This window comes from Plecotus auritus, assembly GCF_963455305.1.
Source record: "Plecotus auritus genome assembly, chromosome: X".
Classification (NCBI taxonomy): domain Eukaryota; kingdom Metazoa; phylum Chordata; class Mammalia; order Chiroptera; family Vespertilionidae; genus Plecotus; species Plecotus auritus.
Genome location: NC_137784.1, coordinates 998,312 through 1,015,526, shown reverse-complemented (window position 1 = coordinate 1,015,526; position 17,215 = coordinate 998,312). Strand labels below are relative to the sequence as shown.

The window sequence follows — 17,215 nt, the reverse complement described above, 5'->3', positions numbered from 1 at the left end:
CAGGTAACGAAACCATCACCCAAACCCAGTGGTCGGCAAACTCATCCGTCCACAGAGCCCAATATCAACAGGACAACGGTTGAAATTTCTTCGGAGAGCCACATTTTTTTAAACTTAAACTTCTTCTAACGCCACTTCTTCAACATAGACAGGCCCAGGCCGTAGTATTTTGTGGAAGAGCCACACGCAAGGGGCCAAAGAGCCGCAGGTGGCTCGCGAGCCGCTGTTTGCCGACCGCTGACCCACACCATTGGGATCGTCCCCAAAACCGGAAAAATAAATCAAGAGTCTTATAAAAACGGTGACTAGCCCAGTTTCAGTCGAACTCCTGGTCGAGGGGACCATTTGCCTATTAGCCTTCTATTCTATAGGATAGACAGGGAGTGGCCAGATGATGATGATGCGTTCAGAGATCAAGAGTCTTATAAAAACTGTGTTGAGTGTCGACCTAGGAACCAGGAGGTCACGGTTCGATTCACGGTCAAGGGCACGTGCCCCGGGTTGCAGGCTCCATCCCCAGTAGGGGGCGTGCAAGAGGCAGCCGATCCGTGATTCTCTCTCCTCATGGATGTTTCTCTCTCTCTCTCTCCCTCTCCCTTCCTCTCTCTGAAATCAATTTTTAAAACCACAGGGACCAAAAAATAAAAATAAATAGCTTTTATAATACATAACGCAAGCCGCAAACCAAATATAAAAATACAAAAACTTTAAAAAAAAAAAAGGCTTCTTTTACAAGATTATGAATTTCCCCTGCTCAGTCTTGTTATATTTTCTGCATTATCCCCACACCCAACACTCAGAAACATTTTTATTTACTTATCTATCTTTTGGGTCGGTGATTTTTTTTACCTTTGCTTTGTTTCTGTATTCCATTTCCCTCCAATTCTCCCCTCGGGCAACCAAGAGTTTGTTTTCTGTGTCTAAGTCTGCTTTTTTCTTGTTTCTTTATTAATTCATTCATTTTATTGTGAGATTCCACATAGAAGCGAACTCCTCTACAATACCTTTGCTCACTCATTTTATTTTGAGATTCCACATAGAGGCGAATTCCTCTGTGATTCATTTGCTTATTCATTTTATTTTGAGATTCCACGTAGAAGCGAACTCCTCTGCCATTCATTTGTTCATTGATTTTATTTTGAGATTCCACGTAGAAGTGAACTCCTCTGGATTCATTTGCACATTCATTTTATTTTGAGATTCCACATAGAAGCGAACTCCTCTGCGATTCATTTGCTCATTCATTTTATTGTGAGATTCCACGTAGAAGCAAACTCCTCTGCAATTTGTCTTTCTCTGTCTGACGTATGTCACCGTCTAGGTCCACGCACGCGGTGGCCAATGGTAAGCTCTCGTTCTTCTTCGCGGCTGAGTAACATCCCGGCCGTGTCAACGTACCACGGCTTCTTCGTCCATTTGTCTATTGATAGATACCCAGTTTGCTGCCGTCAATAATGTTCCATCCCCAGTAGGGGGCGAGCAAGAGCCAGCCGACCCATGATCCTCTCTCATCTACACTAATAAAAGGGTAAGATGCAAATGGACCGTACCTTCGCGACGCCCGCCAGCCAATCGGGAGCGAGTATGCAAATTAACCCAACAAAGATGGCGGGCTGATTTGCATACACAGGCGCCGAGCGGCCAGGGGCCTCTAGTGATTCACGTTTTTCTCTCTCTCTCTCTCTCTCTCTCTCCCTTCCTCTCTCTGAAGTTCAACAAAAACATGTTTTAAAAAATTCAAAAGCTGATGCAGATTCTGAGCGAGAAGGTTGCCACACGGATTCAGGCCCCGGGACTGGGCACGTGCGGGCACTTACTGTCTGAATGCCGGGCTGTAGGTATAGGCCGCGTTGCTGCTCAAGTTGTAGATGAAGGGCAAATGCTTGTGAATGTCGGCCGTGGGCCAGCTGCTGAAGAAGCTGTTTAGCAAGCCTTGATCTGCCCCTAAACGGTTAACAGAGAAGAGAATGTGAGGGAGGGCGTTTGAAGGTCATTCAAGGTCACTGAGAACATTTCCCCGCTCTGCCTGCTAAAACGTGATTGTTCTCTCAATTTGCGACATAAATCAACACTGTTCATTTTTATTAATAGCCGGCAGTGGCCCTCGCTGGGTTGGCTCAGTGGATAGAGCGTAGGCCTGCGGACGGAAGGGTCCCAGGTTCGATTCCCGGTCAAGGGCACATGCCCAGGTTGCGGGCTCCATCCCCAGTAGGGGGCGTGCAGGAGGCAGCCGATCCGTGATTCTCTCTCATCATGGACGTTTCTCTGTCTTCCTCTCCCTTCCACTCTGAAATGAATTTTTAAAAAATTTCTTTAAAAAGAATGTGAGTGGCGTTTGAAGGTCATTCCAGGTCACTGAGAACATTTCTCTGCTCTGCCTGCTAAAACATTATCATTGTCTCAAAGTGAGACATAAATCAACATCATTCATTTTTATTAATTACCAGCAGTAGCCCTGGCTGGTGTGGCTCAGTGGATAGAGCATCGGCCCGCGGACTGAAGGGTCCTGAGTTCGATTCCCTGTCAAGGGCACATGCCCAGGATGCGGGCTCCATCCCCAGTAGGGGGCGTGCAGGAGGCAGCCGATCCGTGATTCTCTCTCATCATGGACGTTTCTCTCTCTTCCTCTCCCTTCCTCTCTGAAATGAATAAAATATATATATTTTTTTTTAAAAAGAATGCGAGGGGCGTTTGAAGGTCATTCAAGGTCACCAAGCACATTTCTCCTCTCTGCCTGCTAAAACATTATCGTTGTCTCAAAGTGAGACATAAATCAACATCATTCATTTGTATCAATTGCCAGTAGGGGATACCATGAATGCATGACTATTTACGGCAAACTATTAATTACTTTTTTTAAAATTCATTTCTTTTATATATCCTTATTATTTAATTGATTTCAGAGAGGAAGGGAGAGGGAGAGAGAGTTAGAAACATCGACGAGAGAGAAACATCATTTCAGCTGCTTCCTGCACACTCCCTACTGGGGATGTGCCCGCCACCAAGGTCCATGCCCTTGACCGGAATCGAACCCGGGACCCTTCAGTCCGCAGGCCGATGCTCTATCCACTGAGCCACACTGGTTAGGGCTTAAATATTTATTTTTTATTGATGTCAGAGAGGAAGGGAGAGGGAGAGAGATAGAAACATCCATGAGGAGAGAGAATCATGGATTGGCTGCCTCCCGCACGCCCCCTCCTGGGGATCGAACCCGCAACCCCGGGCATATGCCCTTGACCGGGAATCGAACCTGGGACCCTTTAGTCCGCAGGCCGACACTCTATCCACTGAGCCACACCGGCTGTGGTGGTCTATTTTATTTATTTTTAAATACATTCCTTCTTTCTTTCTGAATCTTGAGTCTCCTAGTACAGTCACTCCTTAAATTTTTTTATTACTGTTTTTTAAAATATATTTTTATGGATGTCCGAGAGGAAGGGAGAGGGAGGGAGAGAGAAACATCCACGAGGACAGAGAATCACGGATCGGCTGCCTCCCGCACGCCCCCCCTCCTGGGGATCGAACCCGCAACCCCGGGCCTGTGCCCTTGACCGGGAATCGAACCCGGGACCCTTCAGCCTGCAGCAGGCCAAGGCTCTATCCACTGAGCCACACCGGCTAGGGCCCCATCCCTTTTTGTGTGTGTGTGTGTGTGTGTGTGTGTTGAAATTTTCCTTCCTTTCCAGGCATGGGGAGGAGGGGCATGGGGCAGGGGTCTGGGGGTCCCCCCAAACTCCCAAGGTCCCCCCACACTCCCAAGGTCCCCCCAAACTCTCAGCTCCCCCCCACGCACCATCAAAGCTACCGTGGTCGGAGGCGTGGCGAAGCAGGAGGCTGTGGGTGTGCAGACAAGGTCGGAAGACGAACACCCCGCTGTTGAAACAATCGGGCCACCCTGGGTCCGGAGCCGCCGACAATTCGCTCCTCTGGAACAGCTCATCAATGTTGCAGAGCACCTGTCAATCAGAGCAGGGGAACCTGTAGCCACGCCCCCTTCCCCCCCCCACCCGGGGATTTCCGGTTTCACAGGTGAGAAATGAGGGAGGGGCTTGAGGGGGGGGCCAGACCTATTGGCTCATGGCAAACTGTCCATCAGAGGAGGTCTGGTTGGTCTCACTACAGACAAAAAAATAAATAAATAAAAAAAATGGCCAATCAAGTCCCGGCTGGTGCAGCTCAGGGGTTGAGCGTCGACCTCGGAACCAGGAGGTCATGGGTTCGATTCCCGGTCAAGGGCACCTGCCCGGGTTGTGGGCTCCATCCCCAGTAGGGGGCGTGCAGGAGGCAGGTGATCCATGATTTTCTCTCATCATGGATGTTTCTGTCTCTCTCTCTGTTTCTATCTCTCCCTCTCCCTTCCTCTCTGACATCAATGAAAATATATTTTAAAAATAAATAAATGAATGAATAAATAAAAATAAAAATGGGGGAGGGGAGGAAGGCAAGGGGTGTCCGGCCGGCATGGCTCAGTAGTTGAGCGTCAACCTCGGAACCAGGAGGTCATGGGTTCGATTCCCAGGTCAAGGGCACATGCCCGGGTTGCGGGCTCGATCCCTAGTAGGGGGCGTGCAGGAGGCAGCCAATCCATGATTCTCTCTCCTTGTGGATGTTTCTATCTCTCCCTCTCCCTTTCTCCTTGAAATCAATAAAAAAAATATTTTTAATAGTAAAATAAATAAATTAATAAATAAAATTAAATCTTGCCCTAATTGCATGTTGAATTGCGATTCCTATGTGACTGGAGTGACTCAGTGGTTGAGCGTCGACCTATGAACCAGGAGGTCACAGTTCGATTCCCGGTCAAGGGCACCTGCCTGGGTTGTGGGCTCGATCCCCAGTAGGGGGCGTGCAGGAGGCAGCCGGTCCATGATTCCCTCTCATCCTGGATGCTTTTCTCTCTCTCTCCCCCTCTCCCTTCCTCTCTGAAATCAATAAAATAAATATTTTTTAAATAAGAAAATAAATAAATAAAATCAAAACATCTAGCCCTGATTGCATCTTGAATTGCGATTCCTGTCTGACTGGATTGACTCAGTGGTTGAGCTTGGACCTAGGAACCAGGAGGTCACGGTTCGATTCCCGGTCCAGGGCACATTCCCGGGTTGTGGGCTCGATCCCCAGTAGGGGGCGTGCAGGAGGCACCTGATCCATGATTCTCTCTCATCATGGATGTTTCTCTCTCTCTCTTCCTTCCTCTCTGAAATCAATTACAAATATATATTTTTTTAAATAAGAAAATTTTTAAAAAACAAAAATAAATAAAAATATAATATATTTCCCTGATTGCATGTTGAATTCCGACTCCTGCCTCAAGCACTGGTGGGACTCAGTGGTTGAGCGTCGACCTATGAGCCAGGAGGTCACGGTTCGATTCCTGGTCAAGGGCACATGCCCGGGTTGTGGGCGCGGGAGACAGCCAATCCATGATGTTCCTTTCTCATCGATGTTTCTCTCTCTCTACCTCTCTTCTCTCCCTTTCTTTCTCTCTAAAAATAAAAAACATATATATTTAAAAATAAAGGCCAATCAGAAATCCCAATTCCATATGCAATCAGTCAAAAATTTTTTAATTTTTTTTTATTTTTTTTTTGGTAATGACTTTTTTTTTTTTAATATATTTTATTGATTTCTTACAGAGAGGAAGGGAGAGGATAGATAGTTAGAAACATCGATGAGAGAGAAACATCTATCAGCTGCCTCCTGCACGCCCCCTACTGGGGATGTGCCCGCAACCAAGGTACATGCCCTTGACCGGAATCGAACCCGGGACCCTTCAGTCCGCAGGCCGACGCTCTATCCACTGAGCCACACCGGTCAGGGCCGTAATGACTGTTTTGTGTAGATGAAATAATGTGGTTGTCAACCCCTCCTAGGGGAGAAAAAAAGGTAATTTCAAGTCACTCGCTACAGGATTCGTGGGGAGGTTAGACTTGATTTTTTTAAAAAATACGTTTTTATTGATTTCAGAGAAGAAGGGAGAGCGAGATCGGCTGCCTCCTGCACGCCCCCTACTGGGGATGGAGCCCACAACCCGGGAATGTGCCCTGGACCGGGAATCGAACCCGGGACCTCCTGGTTCTGAGGTCGACGCTCAATCACTGAGCAACTCCAGTCACATAGGAATCGCAATTCAACATGCAATCAGGGCAAGATTTTTTTAATTTTATTAATTTATTTATTTTACTATTAAAAAATTTTTTTTTATTGATTTCAAGGAGGAAGGGAGAAGGAGAGAGAGAAACATCCATGAGGAGAGAGAATCATGGACCGGCTGCCTCCTGCACGCCCCCTACTGGGGATCCAGCCCACAACCCGGGTATGTGCCCTTGACCGGGAATCGAACCCTGACCTCCTGGTTCCTAGGTCAACGCTCAACCACTGAGCCCGCCGACCCGGCTATTTTTTAATTTTTATTTTCTGTAATGACTGTTTTGTGGTTTATTTCAAGTCCAGGGAAGCAACGTCACGTCACATCGCTCCCTACGGGGTTCGTGGGGACGTCACCCTTAATTGTTTGTTGTGATGTGTTTTGAACCTTCACCTGAGGATATTTCTTCCCATTGACATTTATTTTTATTTTATTTTATTTTTTAAAAAATATATTTTATTGATTTTTTACAGAGAGGAAGGGAGAGGGACAGAGAGTTAGAAACATCGATGAGAGAGAAACATCCATCAGCTGCCTCCTGCACGCCCCCACCTGGGGATGTGCCCACAACCCAGGTACATGCCCTTGACCGGAATCGAACCCGGGACCCTTCAGTCCGCAGGCCGACGCTCTATCCACTGAGCCACACCGGTTTCGGCGGGACAGAATAAATCTTGATGTGAACAACAGATCCACCCCTCGTCGGCGTGGCTCAGTGGACAGAGCATTTGCCTGTGGACCGAAGGGTCCCGGGTTCGATTCCCGGTCAAGGGCACGTACCTCGGTGGCAGGTTCCTCCCCAGCCCGGGTCCTGCGCGGTGCGTGTGCAGGAGGCAACCCATCGATGTGTCTCTCTCACGTGGATGTTTCTCTCTCTGCTTCCCTCTCTCTTCCACTCTCTTTAAAAATCAATGGGAAAAATATCCACAGGCGAGGATTAAAAAACACACAACAATTAATTTTAAAAAATCAAAATAAAAAATAATAAAAACTATATATATATATATATATATATATATATATATATATATATATATGCCTAATATGCAAATTGTCCCCGCGGGAGTTCGACCGGGAGACCAGGCGTTCGACCGCTCGCTAGGACATGCGCTGACTACCTGGGAAGGGAAGTCCCGGCCAACAGCCAGAAGGCCCCAATCGGCCCTGATCGCCAGCCAGGCCTAGGGACCCTACCCATGCACGAATTTCATGCACCAGGCCTCTATCCTATCTAATAAAAGAGTAAAATGCAAATTGACCGTCACTCCAACACACAAGATGGCTGCCCCCATGTGGACACAAGATGGTCGCCACAAGATGGCCAGCAGAGGAGGGCATTTGGGAGGGATCAGGCCTGCAAGGGAGGGCAGTTGTGGGTGACCGGGCCTGCAGGGAAGGGCTGTTGGGGGGGATCCAGGCCTGCAGGGGAGGGCAGTTGGGAGGGACCAGGTCTGCAGGGGAGGGCAGTTGGGAGGGACCAGGTCTGCAGGGGAGGGCAGTTGTGGCGATCAGGCCTGCAGAGGAGGGCAGTTGGGAGGGACCAGGTCTGCAGGGGAGGGCAGTTGTGGGCGATCAGGCCTGCAGGGGAGGGCAGTTCGGAGGGACCAGGTCTGCAGGGGAGGGCAGTTGTGGGCGATCAGGCCTGCAGGGGAGGGCAGTTCGGAGAGACAAGGCCTGCAGGGGAGGGCAGTTGGGGGCGATCAGGCCTGCAGGGGAGGGCAGTTAGGGGTGACCAGGCCAGCAGAGGAGGGAAGTTGGGGGCAACCAGGCCTGCAGGGAAGGGCAGTTGGGGGGGACCCAGGCCTGCAGGGGAGAGCAGTTGTGGGGGTCAGAAGGGGAGGGCAGTTAGGGGCAATCAGGCTGGCAGGGGAGGGCAGTTAGGCATCCATCAGGCTGGCAGGGGAGTGGTTAGGGGGTGATCAGGCTCTGGCAGGCAGAAGCAGTTAGGGGCAATCAGGAAGGCAGGCAGGCGAGCCGTTGGGAGCCAGCAGTCCTGGATTGTGAGAGGGATGTCCGACTGCCCGTTTAGGCCCAGTCCTACTGGGATCGGGCCTCAACGGGCAGTCGGACATGCCTCGAGGGGTCCCAGATTGGAGCGGGTGCAGGCTGGGCTGAGGACACACCCCCCTGTGCATGAATTTCGTGCACCGGGCCCCTAGTAAATAATAAAATAAAATAGAACACACACACAACAGTTCCATGTCCCTGACAGGAACCCACCCCAAGGTGGCAGCCTGCTGAAGAGGGGTAGGAGGCATGGTGTCCGATGGGTTTCTCCACAAGGGCACCGTCTCGTTCCCAGAACCCCGGGGTGCTCACCAGCGTGTCTGCATCCAGAAACACACACTTGCTGTAACGGGTGAGCGTCCAACAGTGAAGTTTGGTGAGGGTGACGCCGAGCTCGGGCCTCTTCAGGAAGGCCAGGCGGACGTGGTCGGCGCTGTCCATCAGGTTGACCTCGACGACCTCATCGAATACCCTCGAAAGAATAGCCCTGGAAGAGACGTTTGCCAAAAAACCAGGAGACACCCGGCTGGCGTGGCTCAGTGGTTGAGCGTTGACCTATGAACCAGGAGGTCACGGTTCAATTCCTGGTCAAGGGCACATGCCCGGGTTGCAGACTTGATCCCCAGCAGGGGGCGTGCAGGAGGCAGCCAGTCCATGATTCTCTCCATTGATGTTTCTCTCTCTCTCCCTCTCCCTTCCTCTCTGAAATCAATAAAAATATATACTTTAAAAAAACACAGAAGATGTAGAGAACCATAAAACAGTGTATATCCCCTTCCCTGCTCAGAAACAGGAAACATGAATCCTTTTTCTTTGTTTTGTTAATCCTCACCTGAGGGTATGTTTCCCTTGATTTATAGAAAGAATGGAAGCAAGGGAGAGGGACAGATAGAGAGAAACATCAATGTGAGAGAAACACATTGATGGGTGGCCTCCTGCACGAACCAGGACCAGGGCCCTGGCTGGGGAGGAGCCTGCAACCAAGGTACGTGCCCTTGACCGGAATAGAACCCGCGACCCATTGGTCCACAGGCTGATGCTCTATCCACTGAGCCACACCAGCTAGGGCCAGGACTGTCTTAAGAGAGACTGGTTCAGGGTAGCTTTAAGGAAGTGCCTCTCTTTGCAAAATATGTGGTGGTGAGCCGGTAGCCACCAACCGATGTTCGCTGCCATATGTGTTTTTTTTTTGATTTCTGAATTCGAATCCACATTGTTGGTTGTGTACAAGTTTGAGACTCCAATGGGGAAGGACCCTACCTTTTATCAACATGAAATCTGCCTCTCTTTCAAAGCATTTATTTATTTTTGGTTAAATTAGATTTTGGAATAACTTAGAGTATCTTGAGATGACAGAAATCTGAGGAGGAGCTAGAGAAAGGCTGGGAGCATGGCGGAACCATACGGGGAGCCAATATCTCCATCATCTATTTATCCATCACCCATCCATCCATCACCCATTTAACTCTATCTATCATCTATCTATCTATCCATCCTATCTCTATCTATCATCTACCTATCCATCACCCATCCATCATCCAGCTAACTCTATCTATCATCTATCTATCCATCACCCATCCATCATCCATCTAACTCTATCCATCTATCTATCTATCTATCCATCCTATCTCTATCATCATCTATCTATCCATCACCCATGCATCCATCATCCATCTAACTCTATCATCTATTTATCTATTCATCCTATCTCTATCTATCTTCTATCTACCCGTCATCCACCTATCTATCATCTATCCATCACCCATCCAACCATCATCCAACTAACTACATCATCTATTTATTTATCTATCTATTCATCCTATCTCTAACTTCTATTTATCCATCCGTTCTTTTACCTATCTACCTATCTATTTCTCTATTATCTATCCATCCATTCTCTCAACTATCTATTTATCTATCATCTCTATATTTAGCTATTAATCATCTATGTCTATGTCTCTATATTTATGTATCCATCCATCCATCCATCCATCCATCCACCCATCCATCCATCCATCCATTTACTCATCTTTCCATCCATCCATCCATCCATCCATCCATCCATCCATCCATCCGTCCGTCCATCCATCCATCCATCCATCCGTCCATCTAACTATCCATACACTCACACATCCACCATCCATTCTATCTATCTATCTATCTATCTATCTATCTATCTATCTATCTCTCTATCTACCATTCATCTCTTCATCTATCTATCCATCCATCCATCATCCATTCTATCATCTATCTATCTATCTATCTATCTATCATCTATCTATGTATCTATGTATCTATATTTCTACCTATGTACCATCTATTCTATTTATCTATCTATTCTATCTCTATATTTAGCTATTAATCATCTATGTCTACATCTCTATATTTATCTATGTATCCATCCATCCATCCATCCAACTGTCCATGCATCCATCTAACCATCTATACATCCACACATCCATCATCCATTTATCCATCATTCTATCTACATCTATCTATCTATCATCTATCTATATATCTATCATCTACCTATCATCTATCTATCTATCTATCTATCTATCTATCTATCTATATCTATATCATCTATTTATGTATCTAAGTTTCTACCTAACTATGTATCATCTATTCTATCTATTTATCCATCCATCCATCCATCCATCCATCTACCCATCCATCCATTATCTACCCATTCATTCCATGATGGCCAGCGCTCTAGGACCACAACAATCTCTGGGGGACCCCCGCCCGCTTGAGCGCAGGTGACGTTGCTTCTACCCAAGGAGGAGCCAGGTGGACACAGGCGTGTCTCCGAGTCTTACCTGAGCAGGCTGGACACCTGAGGAGTGATCAACACCACCAGCGCCCTGGTGGCCCTCTGGTCCCTCAGCGACTGCCCCAGGACCAGGGCGCCCTGGCAGTAGGTGTCGTTGGTGGCCAGCGTCACAAAGGCCTGGTCAGACACTGCGGGTGCGGACAGAGACACCCGTCACGCTCCTGCTGGCTCTCATGGGACGGCAGGGTCCAGGGACCACACCTCTTCCTCTCTTAAGCTTCTCCCGTAGAGTAACTGCTCAGGGTTCTAAAATGTTCACTGGGGCCCGGCCAGAGGGGCTCAGTGGGTAGAGCGTCAGCCTGCAGACTGAAAGGTCCCGGGTTCGATTCCCATCAAGGGCATGTCCCTTGGTTGCGGGCACATCCCCAGTAGGAGGCGTGCAGGAGGCAGCTGATGGATGTTTCTCTCGCATCGATGTTTCTAACTCTCTATCCCTCTCCCTTCCTCTCTGTAAAAAATCAATAAAATATATTTTAAAAATAAATAAATAAATAAAATGTTCACTGGGGCCCGGCCAGAGTGGCTCAGTGGGTAGAGCGTCGGCCTGCAGACTGAAGGGTCCCGGGTTCAATTCCAGGCAAGGGCACATGCCCAGTAGGGGGTGTGCAGGAGGCAGCCGATCAATGAATCTCTCTCATCATTGATGTTTCTCTCTCTCTCTCCTTTTCCTTTCCTCTCTGAAATCAATGATATAAATATATCCACTCATTGTGTGTGTGTGTGTGTGTGTGTGTGAGGTCATCGAGGTCAATCTGATGGACAGCACAGATAGATGATAGATAGAGATAGGATGAATAGATAAATAGATGATATAGTTATAATTCATGAGGCCCGGTGCATGAATTCGTGCATGGGTGGGGTCCGGCCAGCCTGGCCAGGGGGAGGGGACATGGGCGGTTGGCCGGCCTGCCTTCTGGTCGAACTCCTGGTCGAGGGGACAATTTGCATATGAGCCTTTTATTCTATAGGATACACACTGAGTGGCCAGATTATGATGCGTTCAGAGATCATCTGGCCACTCTGTGTATGAGCGAAGGCAGGGGAGGGTGGAAGGAGGGGAGGAGGGAAGGAGGGGAGGGGGTCAGAGATCAACCAAAGGACTTGTATGCATGCCTATGAGCATAACCCATGAACACAGACAATAGCAGGGTGAGGGCATGTGCTGGGGGGCGGGGGTGGGTGGGCAGGGAGAGGTCAACAGGTAGGGAAAAAGGAGACGTAGGCAACACTTCCAACAATAAAGAATTTTTTAAAAAAAGAATTGTGTTCCTCGGGCGGGCTCTAGGGGAAATTAACATTCACAGCGTACAGCCCTTGCCCAAACACAGAGATCTCATTTCTCAAAGACCAGACAGAACGTCCCCACTCGGGGCCCCAGGCCCTGCTCCGGTAGCTCTCAGAGGGAGGAAGGGAGGGAGGGAGGGAGGGAGGGAGGGAGGGAGGGAGGGAGAGAGGCAGAAAGACTAAATATAACGTGAGGACGAGGGGGTTTCTCTGGGTCTGCTCCCCCCGGGGGCGGACGCCGCCTTGCTTGGCCTTGGCATTGCACTGGGTGAAGGCGCGAAGGAGCTTGTTGAGACAGGACCCTGTCTACACCTCGCTGGGCCTGCTTTTTCTTTCTTGTCTTAAGAAGCTGTGAGAATGCCCGGCATCTCCAAGGCCAGGGGAGTGTGACGGACAGCGAATTTAAGAGCTCAAGGCTGCTACGCAGAAGATGTCTGTCTATCATCTGTCCTTCTGTCCATCTATGTGTCAATCTACCTGTCTACTATCATTTATCATCTATCTATCTATCTATCTATCTATCTATCTATCTATCTATCTATCTATATCATCCATCTATGTATCTATCTATCCATCCATCATCTATAACTATCTATCATTCAACTATCTATCTATCTATCATCTATCTATCTATCATCTATCTATATCATCCATCTATTTATCTATCTATCCATCATCTATCTATCCATCCATCATCTATATCTATCATCTTCATTTATTCATTTACCTATTATCTATGTATCCATTCTATCTACCTACCTACCTACCTACATGTATACGTACCTATCATCTATGTATCAATCTACCATCTATCTACCTATCCACCTACTTATCATCTATATTTCCAAGTCTGATCTGTCATCTATATCTATCAATCCATCATCTATCTATCCACCCATCATCTGTAACTATCCATCTATCATCTATCTTCATTTATGCATTTATCTATCTATTATCTATGCATCCATTCTATCTACCTACCTATGTATGTACCTTCCTATCATCTATGTATCAATCTACCATCTATCTACCTATCTATCCATCTATTTATCATCTATCTATCTATGTCTAATGTATCACCTATATCTATCAATCATCATCATCATTTAGTCATCATTTATCTATCCTATCTATCTTCCCATTCAACCTACCTACATATGTACCTATCATCTACGTATTTATCTACCATCTCTCTATCCATCCATCCATCTCTCTCTACCTACATATCTACCATCTATGTATCTAACTATCAATTTGTTATCCAACCATTTATTAATAGTGAGATGTATCATATTTATTAATATGTCCCAATTTTTTGATCCATTCAGTCATCTATTATCTATCTATCTATCTACCTATCTATCTCTATCTAGCTATCATCTATCTTTCTCTATCTCTCTATATATCTACCTACCTATCATCTATGTGTCCATCAATCTGTTATCTATTTATCAGAACTCATATATCTCTATTTTTACCCACTTAGCCATCTATGTACTATCTATCTATCTATCTATCTATCTATCTATCTATCTATGTATCATCTATCTATCTACCTATCCTTCTATCTAGTTACCACTTATCTATCTAGCCAGCTATCATCTACCTACCTATTCTTTGCCGATCCATCTACCAATGATAGGAAGACCCCTCTCTGCAGTGGCCCCCAAGACTCACAGGCACGCTCCGAAGCTTGGCCACCACGTGGCAGAACCACATACAGATAAGAGCTCCATGCCAGGCAGGGAGGCGTGGCTCAGTGGTTGAGCGTCGACCTAGGAACCAGGAGGTCTCAGTTCGATTCCCAGTCAGGGCACATGCCCGGGTGGTGGGCTCAATCCCCTGTAGGGAGCGTGCAGGAGGCAGCTGATGGATGTTTCTCTCTCATCATTGATGTTTCTCTCTTTCCCCCTTACTTTTTGAAATCAAATATATATATATATTTTTAATACATTTTTATTGATGTCAGAGAGGAAGGGAGAGGGATAGAGAGATAGAAGCATCCATGAGAAGAGAGAATCATGGATCAGCTGCCTCCTGCACGCCCCCTACTGGGGATCGAGCCCACAACCCGACATGTGACCTTGACCGGGAATCGACCCCAGGACCTTTGAGTCCACAGGCCAATGCTCTATCCACTGAGCCACACCGGCCGGGGCAAGATATATTTTTTAAAATAAAATAAAATAAAAATATATTCTCGCAACACCCGTCCCAGCCTGAAGATTGTGGTGGTGGCATTTCTTTATAACGCATCTGAGAAATGTCTGTTTTTTGTGTGTTTTTTTAAAAATATATTTTATTGATTTTTTATGGAGAGGAAGGGAGAGGGATAGAGAGTTAGAAACATCGATGAGAGAGAAACATCCATCCGCTGCCTCCTGCACGCCCCCACCTGGGGATGTGCCCACCACCCAGGTCCATGCGCTTGACCAGAATTGAACCCGGGACCCTTCAGTCTGCAGGCCGAGGCTCTATCCACTGAGCCACACCGGCCGGGGCGAAATGTCTGTTTCTCCGCCCGGCTTGGGCCCCCCTCCACCCACCTCCCAATCAGCCCTGGAAACACCACGGGCAGCTCCCTATTCTCGCCTGCCCTGAACTCAAAGGCGGGTCTGTTTCCTGCAAAGTTTGCTGAGCGCCCACACGGGGTCCCAGGGCTGAGGGACAGGCGTCCGGGCGTCAGGGGTTGAATGCTGCCGTTATGTGGGCCCGCGGGCTTGGGGGAGGCATGGGTATTTTTTTTTTTTTTACTCTGGAGCAAGAGCTCCAAGCTGGGCGGAGAGACACAGAACCCTTTGTCTTTCTGCTCAGAGAGGAATCTCACCGAGACAGCCCTATTCCGTTTTATTATTTTATTTACTTTATTTTTTAATTTTATTATTTTATTTTATTTACTTATTTATTTTATTATTTTATTGTATTGTATTTTATGATTTTATTTATTTTATTATTTTATTTATTGTATTTTATTTTGTGTTTATTGTATTGTATTATTTTATTTTATTATTTTACTTATTTTATTTTATTTATTGTATTTTATTTTATTTATTGTATTGTATTATTTTATTTATTTACTTTATTTTATTATTTTATTTACTTTATTGTATTTTATTATTTTACTTTGTTTATTTTATTATTTTATTTATTGTCTTTTATTTTATTTATTGTATTGTATAATTTATTTTATTATTTTATTTATTTTATTTTATTTATTGTATTGTATTATTTATTGCATTTTATTATTATTTTTTACTATTTTATTTATTGTATTTTATTATTTTATTTTATTTTTTTATTTTGTTTTATTTATTGTATTGTATTTTATTTATTCATTTTATTATTTTATTTATTGTATTTTATTATTTTACTTATTGTATTTTTTATTTTATCTTATTATTTACTTTATTTTGTTTTTATTGTATTGTATTTATTTTCCTTTATTTATTTTATTATTTTACTTGTTTTGTTATTTTATTTATTGTATTTTATTGTATTATTTATTTATTACTATTTTATTTTATTTTTTTCTTTATTGATTAAGGTTTTACATATGTGTCTTTATTCCCCCAATTACCCCCCCTGAACCCTCCCACTCATGCCCTCACCCCCCTGGTGTCTCTGTCCATTGATTAGACTTCTATGCATGCAGACAAGTCCTGTGGTTGATCTCCCTCCCTCACCCCCACCCTCCCCTGCCTTCCCTCTGAGGTTGGACGGTCTGATCGATGCTTCTCTGTCTCCGGATCTGTTTTTGTTCATCATTGTATGTTGTTCATTAGATTCCACCAATGAGTGAGATCATGGGATATTTATTTATCATTTCTCCGACCGGCTTATCTCGCTCAGCATCATACCCTCCAGGTCCCTCTGTGCCGGTGCAAATGGTGTTTCATTTTATTTTATTTTTGTTGTTGTTCATCCTCACCCAAGGGTATTTTTCCATGGATGTTTTAGAGAGAGTGGAAGACAGAGGGAGAGACAGAGAGAAACATCGATGGGAGAGAGACACATCCATGGGTTGCCTCCTGCACGTGCCCAGACCAGGGCCAGGCCGGGGAGGGGCCTGCCACCGAGGTACGTGCCCAGAATCGAACCCGGGACCCTTCAGTCCGCAGGCCGACGCTCTATCCACTGAGCCACACCAGCCAGGGCGGTAAACGTCCCTATTTCGCATTATTTATTTTTATTTTTTTAAAGAAACTTTTTGATGTTCTAGATGTTTTGTTTCTGCATATAAATGTATTTTTTAAAATATATTTTCATTCTTTAAATATATTTTTATTGACTTCAAGCAGGAAGGGAAAGGGGAAGAGAGAGAGAGAAACATCAATGATGCGAGGGAATCATTGATCAGCTGCCTCCTGCACGCCCCCTACTGGGGATTGAGCCCACAACCTTGACTGGAATCGAACCCGGGACCCTTCAGTCTGCAGGCTGACGCTCTAACCAATGAGTGAAACCAGCTAGAGCTTAAATATATACACGGAGTGGCCAGATGAGGATGATCTCTGAACGCATAATAATCTGGCCACTCAGTGTGTGTATATATATATATGTTAGAGGCCCGGTGCATGAATTCGTGCATGGGTGGGGTCCGGCCAGCCTGGCCCGGGGGAGGGGACATGGGCGGTTGGCCGGCCTGCCTGCTGGTCGAACTCCTGGTCGAGGGGACCATTTGCACATTAGCCTTTTATTCTATAGGACAGACATGGAGTGGCCAGATGATGATGCGTTCAGAGATCATCCTCATCTGGCCGCTCCGTGTATATGTAGTTATTGATTTCAGAGAGCAAGAGAGAGGGAAAGAAACATCCATGATAAATGGATCGGCTGCCTCCTGCACGCCCCCTACTGGGGATGGAGCCTACAACCCAGGCCTGTGCCCTTGACTGGGAATCGAACCCGGGACCCTTCAGTCCGCAGGCCGACGCTCTATCCAC

The 17,215-nt window shown here is 46.2% G+C and overlaps 1 protein-coding gene across 1 annotated transcript in view; it reads right to left on the bottom strand.

Annotated features, from left to right (window-relative positions):
* The window catches only part of GYG2 (glycogenin 2), a gene marked incomplete at its 3' end in the record, with an annotated part of 31,952 nt that overhangs the window by 13,437 nt on the left and 1,300 nt on the right, over window positions 1-17,215 (bottom strand). The window contains exons 2-5 of the mRNA XM_080653565.1: window positions 10,975-11,116; window positions 8,468-8,642; window positions 3,794-3,956; window positions 1,818-1,944 (exon numbers count right to left, since the gene is read on the bottom strand). Coding sequence (XP_080509691.1) covers window positions 1,818-1,944; window positions 3,794-3,956; window positions 8,468-8,642; window positions 10,975-11,116 — 607 coding nt within the window. The remainder of the gene's footprint in view (window positions 1-1,817; window positions 1,945-3,793; window positions 3,957-8,467; window positions 8,643-10,974; window positions 11,117-17,215) is intronic.